General features: G+C 47.9%; 2 protein-coding genes across 3 annotated transcripts; both read right to left on the bottom strand.

Moving 5' to 3' along the window:
- Positions 1-2,309: 2,309 nt before the first annotated feature.
- On the bottom strand, positions 2,310-3,572 carry Mblac1 (metallo-beta-lactamase domain containing 1). Its single transcript, NM_001024996.1, is given in 1 exon segment — positions 2,310-3,572. A coding segment is annotated over 1 exon segment (756 nt). The 5' UTR covers positions 3,481-3,572; the 3' UTR covers positions 2,310-2,724.
- Positions 3,573-4,293: 721 nt separating this feature from the next.
- On the bottom strand, positions 4,294-10,484 carry Cnpy4 (canopy FGF signaling regulator 4). 2 transcript variants are annotated; one of them, NM_001108852.4, is given in 6 exon segments: positions 4,294-5,140; positions 5,225-5,342; positions 5,962-6,084; positions 7,063-7,159; positions 7,254-7,380; positions 10,266-10,484. In NM_001108852.4, coding segments are annotated over 6 exon segments (744 nt in total). In that variant the 5' UTR covers positions 10,402-10,484; the 3' UTR covers positions 4,294-4,997.
- Positions 10,485-10,572: the final 88 nt, after the last annotated feature.

Here is a 10,572-nt window from a genome sequence, read left to right as displayed (position 1 = left end):
GGGCTTTAAGACCCATGTCCTAGCTGTGGCTGAAGTCAGTATTCTGCTAGCAGCCTTCAGATGAAGATGTAGAACTCTCAGCTCCTCCTGCACCATGCCTGCCTGGATGCTGCCATGTTCCTGCCTTGATGATGATGGACTGAACCTCTGAACCTACAAACCAGCCCCAGTTAAATGTTGTCTTTATAAGACTTGCCTTGGTCATGGTGTCTGTTCACAGCAGTAAAACACTAATACAGTAGAGGAAAACAAGATGGGCTTCTTCCTCTCCATCTGTCCTACTGAGTGTTGACAAGGGGACTGGGGGAAGGTTGGGACACAGTTGTGAAGAGAATTGCAACAATGAAGACTTCTGGAATAAGAGCATATACCACAAACTTCTCTCAGGCCAAAGCAGCAGTTCACAACCTTCCCAATGCTGTGACACAGTTCCTCATGTTGACTCCCGATCATAAAATTATTTTCTTTGATATTTTATAACTGTAATTCTGCTACTGTTAGGAATCACAATGTAAATATCTGAAATTTCTGATGGTCTTAGACCCTGTTGAGAAACACAGCTCTAACACTTCCTTCTAATCTACCCAATCCTGTTCTTGCCCCATACTAAGGCCTTCTCCACTCAGATCAAGTGGTTATTTGTTTTACTTGTTTGAGACATGGTCACATATAGTCCAGGCTGGCCTTAAACTGCACAGTGCTAACACTGAACTCCTGACCCTCCTGCCTCTACTCCCTCAGCATTGGGATTACAGGAGGGCACCACAGATCCCTGAAAGGGTGATTACAAAAGAGATCAGGTTTGTTACAGCCTGTTTCTGAGCCAATGGCTTCCGTGTTACTTACAATGGTTTCCAGGTTTATCCGATATGAGGCCTCCTTTCTTGCCACTTTTCCCTGGCATTCCAGTCCCACGGATCATCCTTATTTATTTTTGAGACTGGGTCTCATGTAGCCCATGGCTTCAAACCTGCTGTGTAGCTGAAGATGACCTTAAACTTCTGATCCTCCTGCCTCCACTTTCTAAGTACCAGAGTTCTAGGTATATGCCACTACGCTGAGTTTTAGGCCATGCTGGAAATTGAAACCAATACTTTGTACATTCTGGGCAAGCACTGGATTGAGTTACTTCCCAAGGCCCCATGGGTCTTCTAGCTGCTCAAATAGGTCATGCCGTTGTGGCTCAGAGAATTACATCTACTGTTCTGCAGCCACGGACACCCTTCTCTCAGATTCTCTGGGAGGCACCTTCTCTTTGTCATTCACCTTCTCAAAAGCTGCACGTGGTAGCTTACCCTGTAATCAGAGCCGCCAGGAGGATGAGACCAGAAGATTGAGAATTTTGAGGACATCTGGGGTTATACAGTGAATTCTAGGCCAGCGTGGTCTCAGAACAAGATGGTCTCGAAAGAGAGAAAGACAGAGACAAGAGAGAGAGAGAGAGAGAGAGAGAGAGAGAGAGAGAGAGAGAGAGAGAGAGAGAGAGAGTGAGTTGTGCTTGGTAGTACTCATCTGTAATTCCAGCACTTGGGAGGTCGAGGCAGGAAGGGCAATCAGGTCTTCCTCAGTCACATGGCAAGTTCAAGGCCAGCCCACTACAAAAGACCCTAATTTAAAACGAAAACAAGAAACTAGGGACCAGAGAGATGGCTCAGCAGATAAAGGTACTTGCTGCCAAGCCTGAGGACATGAGTGTACCCTCAGAACCCAAATGATTGAAGGGTGAACCAGCTCTTACAACTTGTCCTGACACGAACGGTCAAGCCATAGCTCAAATGTGTGCGCACGCAGCAAAAGAAATGGATGTAAAAAAAAATAAACAAAGAAACAGCGTCTTTCAGAGGCTTTCCGTAATCTCTCAACATCAAGCAGCCTCTCTCCACCCTGCTCTCTTTCCTCATCCTACACGTGTGTATTATATGTCACAACTTATAATTATCTGATTGCTACTGCTATTGTGGTTACTTGTCTCCTGAATGGAACGTGATGAGGCGGTGGGGGGACTTGTCATTCTCTCACTGTAGTGGTATCACAAGGTCTACATCAGCGCTTGACATTACAGATGCTGAATAATTACCCACCACGTGAATCAGTGAGTGAACTAAAGTCAGGTGAAAGCCAGGTGGGGCAGCACATGCCTATAAGTCTGTAATCCAGTACTTGGAAGGGGTGATTTCTTATGTCTGGAACCTTCTGGCCAGCGTGCATCCTAGAAACAAGCTGTTGGCCACAGTGTTCCTCTTTTGCAACATCTGATTACAACCCCAAAGATTTTGCAGTCAGCATTTTGCGTTTACATTAGGACAGTATGACGTCCAGTCTATTTTTATTTTTGAAGGTCTTAACAAGGGTATATACGTCAGGAAGGCTCAGCGGGTAAAGTTCCCTGCCGCCAAGTCTGACAACCTGAACTCGGTCCTGGGGACCCACAGGATGGAGAGAACTGACGGGCACACAGACACATCCCAAATAAATATTTTAACTTCTTTTCCCCTGCATTTTACCGAGGCTCACAAAGGATGCAGAACTGAGCCAGTCCTTTGTCCTTCTTAGGTTACAATGATAAAGGTGACTGATGTCACCTGTTTGGAAGCTGCCTCCTGGAAAGCTGCACATGACAAACACTGCTTGATCTGAGTCCTCTGTGTCTCCTGGACTGACACACCAGTTCCTCGTTGGAAGGGCTTTCCTGACTGATCAAGCAACCTCCTTGCCTTCACATATCTAATCCTCCGAACTTTTCACTGCTTCCCTGACCACTCGAAAGGGAGCTCCGTGACCAGGCACCACTACATCAGCCACGCTCAGAATCCTCTCCCGGCTCCGCTGTTGAGCTACTGGGTCTTCACTCAGGTCCTGCCAGGAGTCCTCATCACCAAGACGCTCGAACACATCGCCAACCACCACCACGGTGCCCAGGCTGGTGCCCTCCACTACGACGCTCACGTCCCGCTGTCCTCCGTGGCCCGGCGTGGCCCACACCTGCAGTCCAGAGCCCAGTATTAAGGGCTGCGTTTCACACAGCCCATGGGGCAGATAGAGACCCCCGGGAAGGCAGAAGTCATGGGAAACTAACAGAGCCGCCTGGGGAAACAGCCCTAGGTTCCCAATATGATCCGAGTGCCCGTGGGTGCCCACCACCAGAGTCACATCTCCGGGGGCCACGCCCTGAGTAGCCAGGGCTTCCAGCAGTGCATCCCGAGTCCAGGGACCCCCAGTGTCCACGAGGATGGGGCCACGCACTGCCTCCTCCAGGGCAGTCTTTGCGCCGCTGTCTGCAGATGGGGCCAATCGGCGGCTGGTATCCGAGACCCAGCCCCGAGGCAAGACGAGAGTCACCGTGCCATCTGCACGCACCGCGTCGCCTACTTCCCGCGGCTCCGCGTAGCCGCGCAGCAGAACCACCACCGAGTAGGAACCGCTGGACGCCAGCAGAGGGGTCTCGCCGTGCAGCGGCTCAGTGCGCACTGGACCGCTCATGGCAAGGGAAGAACATATACCCGTCCACGGACATCTGCCAGTCCCTCCGAAATCCTACCGCGAGTCCCGTCACTTTCCTAGTAGCAACTCGTTGCCACCTTCTCCCAGCTCTTAAGGTGGTATCGCCCTCCACCACCACCCCTGCTGAAGATGGTATCGCCCAACCTAGATTCTTTTGGTCAGGTTTATAGTCTGTAGGTCTTCACGCATCCACATTTTAAAGATATATATGGAGAGATATATATAGATATATTCCTTCTCCATTCTAGCTGTTGTCTAGTTTGAAACTAAACTATCGCTGTCCTTAAGTCTTTTAAAAAAAAAAAAAACCCTCTGGGAAAACTCAAAAGGCGAGATAACGCGAGAACTTTTACCTCTATGGGCTTCCGTACAAACTACGGAGCCTGAAGTACTAGCCACGTTGCCCAACGTTAATCCTAATCCTGTACAGTTCACGTGTATTACAGTAACTTCCGGGTTTTTTTTTTTGTTGTTGTTGGTGGTGGTGGTGGTGGTGGTGGTTTGTTTGGTTTTTTTTTTTTCTATTTTTCTGACAGGGGCCCAAGGAGCCCAGGATGGTCTTGAACTTGCTTATAGCTGAAGAAGACATTGAGTTCTTGATCCTCTTGCCCCCACCTCCAAAACGCTGGAATTACAAACTTGTAAATGCCACTCTGGATTTAAAGTCCTAGTGGTACAGTTGTTTCCCCAACCCCGTTGCATAATTATAAGAACACAATTAACTATTAATAGAAAGCAGGCCATTGGCCCCACCTTGTCGATAATGTGTCCATGTTTGAAATGGGACTCAGCTGATATACATATAAAAGGTTTAATAGCAATATAGAAGATATGGCACCTGTGAAATAGGAAATAGGCTACATATGTCGACCCCACCTCACCCCAGTATTGCTTCACTCTCTTCAGGGTTCTGTTCTGGTTCACAGATTGGTGGTACACAGCCTCATGTTGGCAGTGCATATTGGTTCTTGAGGGTTTCTTTTTGGCTTCTCACTTTGAGACAGGGTCTCTCGTGTAGCTCCGGTTGGTCTTGAACTGCCACACGGCTGGACAGTGTTCTGATAATCCTGCCACCACTTTTCAAGTACTGAGATTACAGGGCTGTGCCACCACATCAGGTCCAGCTCCCATTATTATCCTGTCATTGTCATTCTACTATCTGAGCTACATTCTAGCCCCTCTCTGGCCTCTTGAAAGGGTGTTTAATAGACCCTTTAAAAAGCAAAGTGAATTTCCCACAGCTCATACCACTACTGACCAATTGGCGCAGGTGAGCACACACCTGGTCAATTAAGTGGCTGTATGTATCTCATCTCTGAAGGCAAAATTTGCTTTTGCTTCACCCACTTCTCCTCCTCTCCTGTTGCCATTCTGCGTTCCCAGGATCATGGCTGAGATTATACAAAAAGGACAGTTAAAACCCTGGGATGGGGGAGGGAGGGCTCAAGAGTTTAGAAAACTCTCCATGACCCATCCTTGGGATTCAAACGTAAGGGTCAAAGATCTTCTGGGTCATGCTTGGGAGTGCCTGAAGTCTTGGTTATCTCTTTATTCTCCTCCTTTTCCTCCTCCTCTTCCTCTGTCTCCTCCTGCCCATCACTGATCTTCTCCTTTCCAGTCCACGTTTCCTGGAGACAAGCTAGGTAGAACGAGAAGAAACACTCGGTGTTAATGCCGGGAATAGCTGGGAAGCTGGGAGAGGAGCCCAGACTTTTGCACTTACCAGTTTCAGTGGCTGGGAGCACATGACGTCCGCAGAGAAAATGCTGCAGGGGCTGCTCCTGATGGTGAAAGTACCAGTCTCCCACGACGTCTTCAAACTCCTCCAGCATCGCCTCACACTGGTAAAGAAGACCAGGAAGGAGTACCTGCTCTGAGGAGCACTGGAAGGCCTCTGCCTTTCGCTCCCTATCACCCCATTCCATTGAGTGCCTGCCCTTCGAGGAACAGGCAGCCAAAAGGTTATACTTGGCTCTCTAGATGTGTGATTCTCTTTATTTAACACTTACCAGTGTCGGTTACTACCTAATTATCTAGTATATTTACTCTGTAATCCCAGAGAGGAGATGCCTGTAACCCCAGTTAGGAGGTAGAGTCAAGAAAGGTCCTATACTGAAGCTCATTCCCAACCACCTAGGGTTACAGACTCAGCCTGTAAGCCTATCCCAAACCCTCAGTACCTCTCAGACTCTTGCCTGTGAAGTGGGAATTGGTATTCGCACCTGTGACATAAGAGTAAAACAAGGCAGTAGCTGGAAGTATGGCCCAGAATCCAGGACACAGGAGGCGTCTCAGTTAGTATGCAGTGGTGGATATTATGAGCCGCACAATGTTACTTCTTGATATGCTTTTGGGCCTGCTTTCATAAATGGCACAGTCCTTAACTCTGTCTTCTCCTTGCTCAGAGTCCTGAGATTTAGGTCCTCTCACCTTCCTGGGCAAAGTGGTATCTCATCCTACCTGTTTCTTGAGGAACGTGACCTCCACACTGGGCTCGTCCCACAGTTCCAAAGGGATTCCAAGATCCACTTTCACTCCCTTCTGTACCAGGCCTTTCAGTGTTGCCATGGTCTGACTTTGACCCTAAGGGACGAAAAATTTGGTGTAAGTCCAGTCCACCACTCATCTCTTCCTGCATCACCACATCAGCTTTACCAACTACCATTCTGTGGTGTGGTCTATGAAAGAGTCTAGCCATAATAAGGGGACAATCCAGATTTTGGGGAGACTGGCAGATATTCCTTGAGGGTCGTGGATGATATAAGTATCTGTTCTGAGAACAGGGTCCTGGGCTGGGGGTAACAGCTTAGTTGGTAAAAATGCTTGAGGACCTTAGTTCAATCCCCAGATCCACATTGAAAAACAAAACAAAACAAACAAAACAGGCACTGAAAAGATGGCTCTGTGGTGGAGAGTACTGACTGACTTAGGTTCAATTCCCAGCATCCACATGGCAGCTCACATCTGCCTGTAACTCCAGTCCCAGAGAACCTGATACCTTCACACAGATATACATGCAGGCAGAACATCAATGCACATAAAATAAAAATAAATAATTCAAAAATTCAAAAAGCAAAAGACAGGCACGGCGGCATGAATTTGCAATCGCAACGCTGGGGAACAGGAAACAAAATAGATCCCAGGGTTCTCTGACTAGCCAGCCTAGCCTGCTTGGTAAGTCAGTAAGCCAGTGAGACCTTGTCTAAAAAAGCCAAGGTGGGAGTAGCAAGATATCCCAGTGGAGAAAGGTGATGGCACCAAGCCTAATGATCTAAATTCAATCCCCAGGACCCACACTGAAGAAAGAGAGAACCAACGCCCACAAGCTATCCTCTGACAACAGTAGTGTGTTGTGACACACTCACACATGAAGTAATTATTGGGGGAGGAAAAAAAGGAGCTTTGTGTTGTGTATGCCTTTAATCCCAACACTTGGGAGGGGAGACAGAGGTAGGCAGGATCTCTGAGTTTAAGGCTAGCCTGGTCTACAGAGGGGGCACCAGGACAGCCAGGGCTATAACGCTCACTGTTGTTCCCTACCCTCCCTAGGAACCGTCTGACCTTGGCGTATCTCAGTGAGCCCTTTCGTTCAGCATGAACGTTGTAATCCAGGATCCGCTCACACAAATTCTCCAAAGCCTCCTCCAGCCTTGTCTCGCTGCGGGAAGGAGAGAAATAAGACCCCTTGATGTTTCAGGAACCCTGCAGCTCCTCTGGGGTTGGTTAGGAGGTAGCTCAGCACAAGGACTCACGAGAGGCTGTAAGGCACGTGTCTCTTCCTCTTGCCTGTGTCTAGCACCTGACCCAGCTCCAGCACTTCTCGGGATCGGCCAGTTCGACTCAACTCTTCCTGTAGCTCCATGCTCAGCAGTTTACACACTGGCAGTAAAGAGAAACCCGAGGGAGATGTACGAGATGAGCAACCACACTAGCATCCTTCTGCTCTCGACCTGAGGCTGCCCATAAACACACGCTGGAGCCAGAATGGCTGAACGAGAATACTGCCTCAGTCTCGGGAGCCGTGTGACACTTCCTGTGCCTTAGCTTCTTCACCTCCGTCACGGGGATGAGACCGTGTCCCTTACTGAATGGGGTGTGATGAAGGTTTTTTTTTCTTTTTTTTTTCGGAGCTGGGGACCGAACCCAGGGCCTTGTGCTTGCTAGGCAAGCGCTCTACCACTGAGCTAAATCCCCAACCCCCGTGATGAAGATTTAAGTGCATTAATATATGTGAAACCCCTAGAGTCATGTCTGGTATATGGTGAGCTCTATGTAAGAAGCTGGTGTCAGTCTGATTTTATTTATTGACCTACTTTCATATGGACTTAAGAAGTATAGAGAGCGTAAAACCCATCATGATTTGTCCATGAAATACTGCCAGTATAGTTTGGGACTGGCAATGGCCATAGAGCTTCAGGGTTACAATCCAGAAACCTGTTTTCAGGCTGGCCGGTGATGGTGTATGCCTTTAATCCCAGCACTCAGGAGGCAGAGGTGGGACAGTCAGGCTACACACAGAGACCCTGTGAAACAAAGTAACACCTTGTTTCTAGGGCTGGAGAGATGGCTCAGTGGTTAAGAGCACTGACTGCTCATCCAGAGGTCCTGAGTTCAAATCCTAGCTACCACATGGTGGCTCACAACCATCTGTAATGGGATCCGATGCCCTCTTACTGTGTACTCATATACATGAAATAAATTAATTAATTAAAAAAAAAAGAAACTTGCGGCTGAAGCTGAAGGACCACAAGGTAGAAGGAGAGGACCTACTCCTCTGAACTGTCCTCTGACTTCCACATACAGATGTTTATCTGCACACATACACAACCACACACTACACTAACGTCACATGCTTACTCACCAATCACACAACATAAATGTACTTTTAAAATGAAAGAGACTCAGTCGTCAGGAAATGCAGAATTCATCCAGAGGTCACTTACTCTACAGTAATTTCAATAAGGGTAAACATATCTTTTCCACCACTGACTTTCCCAATATCTGATAAGGGTTGGGGATTTAGCTCAGCAGTAGAGCGCTTGCCTAGCGAGCACAAGGCCCTGGGTTCAGTCCCCAGCTCCGAAAAAAAGAAAAAAGAAAAAAAAAAAAAAAAAAAAAGAAACCCAATATCTGATGGTGGGCTGGGTTTCTCAAGAGAAAAGTCTCCTACAGAAATGACAAACTAGGCAGGGATAAATAACCAAAATGCTTACCCTGTGCTATATGACCTGTGCCATGGGCACTCCCTTTTCCTCTGGGGACTTACTTACAATACAGTGGGTGACAGGCAAGGAGGGAGTCCAAAGGAAAGTAAAACTGGGTCCAGTAGGAGCTTATCAAACACAGAAAGGAACGGGGGAAAACAGCCAAGAAAAAGACAAGGGATACTCACTGACTGAGAAGTTGGGTGTGTCTGAAGTACAGTCACTCTTAGGAATGGAGGAAAAAGCCTAAGTGTATATACAAGACATTTACAGCTCCCCCAAACCCCAAGTTGGCTTAGGGTCTGGGGAAACAGTTCAGTAAGTAAAGTACTTTTAACTTGAGGACCTGAGTTCAGATCCTAAGCACCTATACAATGTTAGGCGATGTGGCATGTGTTATCCCAGCATTTTGAGATCAGAACTAGAGACAGGAGGTGTCTATGGATAACTTTCAGGGGAACAAGAGAACCTCTCTCAAGCAAAAGGTAGATGTTTCTTCTGAAGGAATGACACCTGAGGTTGTCCTCTGACCTCCATAAGGTCTTTGTCTGAACACAGAGGTGCAAAAGCAACAGTGCCAAGGTTAGGCCTGTGTTTAGAAAGGTTAAGAGGTCCCAGGAGATGCCAAGGCGGCACAGGCCTTTAATCCCTGCACTCGGGAGGCGGAGGCAGGTGGATCTCTGAGTTTGAGGCCAGTCTGGACTACAGATCAAGTTCCAGGACAGCCGGAGTTACACAGAGAAACCCTGTCTTAACGTGTCCCCCCCACCCCCCCCCCCAAAGACACAGATGCAAAAAAAAAAAAAAATGAGAGATTAGAATAAAGTCATGGGTAACAATGACAATAATGTTGTTGGGTGTAAAGTGAAACGATAATAAATCCAAAGAAAAAGTTAATGTCAGGGAGCCACAGGATATTTTATTCAGTGACCTGGCTTCCTCCCTGTTGGGAGTGGAGTGGGGAGGGGGGCATTTACTGATGCAGCCAGGGGCTGTGCTGCTTGTTGTAAAATCCCTACAGTGCAACCCATCTGCAAAGTCTCACACTGATGGGCAACTTCTAAGTGGTATGATGGTGTCTCCATCTTTTGTTTATGAGCTTCAGCTGGGGACTTACTCACCTTTAAACCCCTGAAGGGGGTCATCAGGCCTGTAATTTGCGAGCGTCTCTGCCAGGGCGGGGCACAGTACGTCTATAAGGTATGAACCTTACACCCCACCCATGCAAGTTGTCTAGATTTTTAACAAGTAGGGAAACGCACTGAGAAAGATGCTCGGTAGAGCCAGCGTTACAGGTTCGTGAACTACAATTCCCACAATCCATTCAAGCCCAAGCCCGCAAGAAAAACCTAGCTCCTTCTGGATGCCACCTGGGAAATGTAGTGCCACCGTAACACTGCTCTCCTTCCCTCGTTCCCATTCAAGTGTTACCAAGCTCCAACAGAACCTCTTTCAAGACAGTTGAGTGACCCATCTATCCTAGTCCATTTGATTCAGCCTAGAGTTAAAGGCAGGAGCTAGGATAAGGAGATGCAAATAGCAACTGCTCCATTTCTGTACCTTCGCATTTGCTGGGCAAACGTTCTGTATCAGCTTCTTCTTCTTTTGTCATTCCAGTCCAAGCACCGTACGCTGCCAGGATGAAAAGCAGTATTTCCAACCGCACAGGTCCCATGACAAAACGCAGTTCACACATACACACAACCACCTCTTGCCTTCAGACTAACTTCTGAAAGGGAGCGGGCCCTTTAAACTTAGGCGCAGCCGGCAGCAAGCCTTTAAAAAAAAAAAAAACTTACAGGGGACGGTCAGCGCATGCCCAAAGTTAGCCCGAAAGTGGGTGGAGCCTAATGGCTCCAGGCTTCCC

Source organism: Rattus norvegicus, chromosome 12 (assembly GCF_021556685.1).
Source record: "Rattus norvegicus strain SHRSP/BbbUtx chromosome 12, alternate assembly SHRSP_T2T, whole genome shotgun sequence".
Taxonomy (NCBI): Eukaryota; Metazoa; Chordata; class Mammalia; order Rodentia; family Muridae; genus Rattus; species Rattus norvegicus.
The sequence above is the reverse complement of the archived record's forward strand: the minus strand, read 5'-3'. Positions and strand labels throughout refer to the sequence as shown.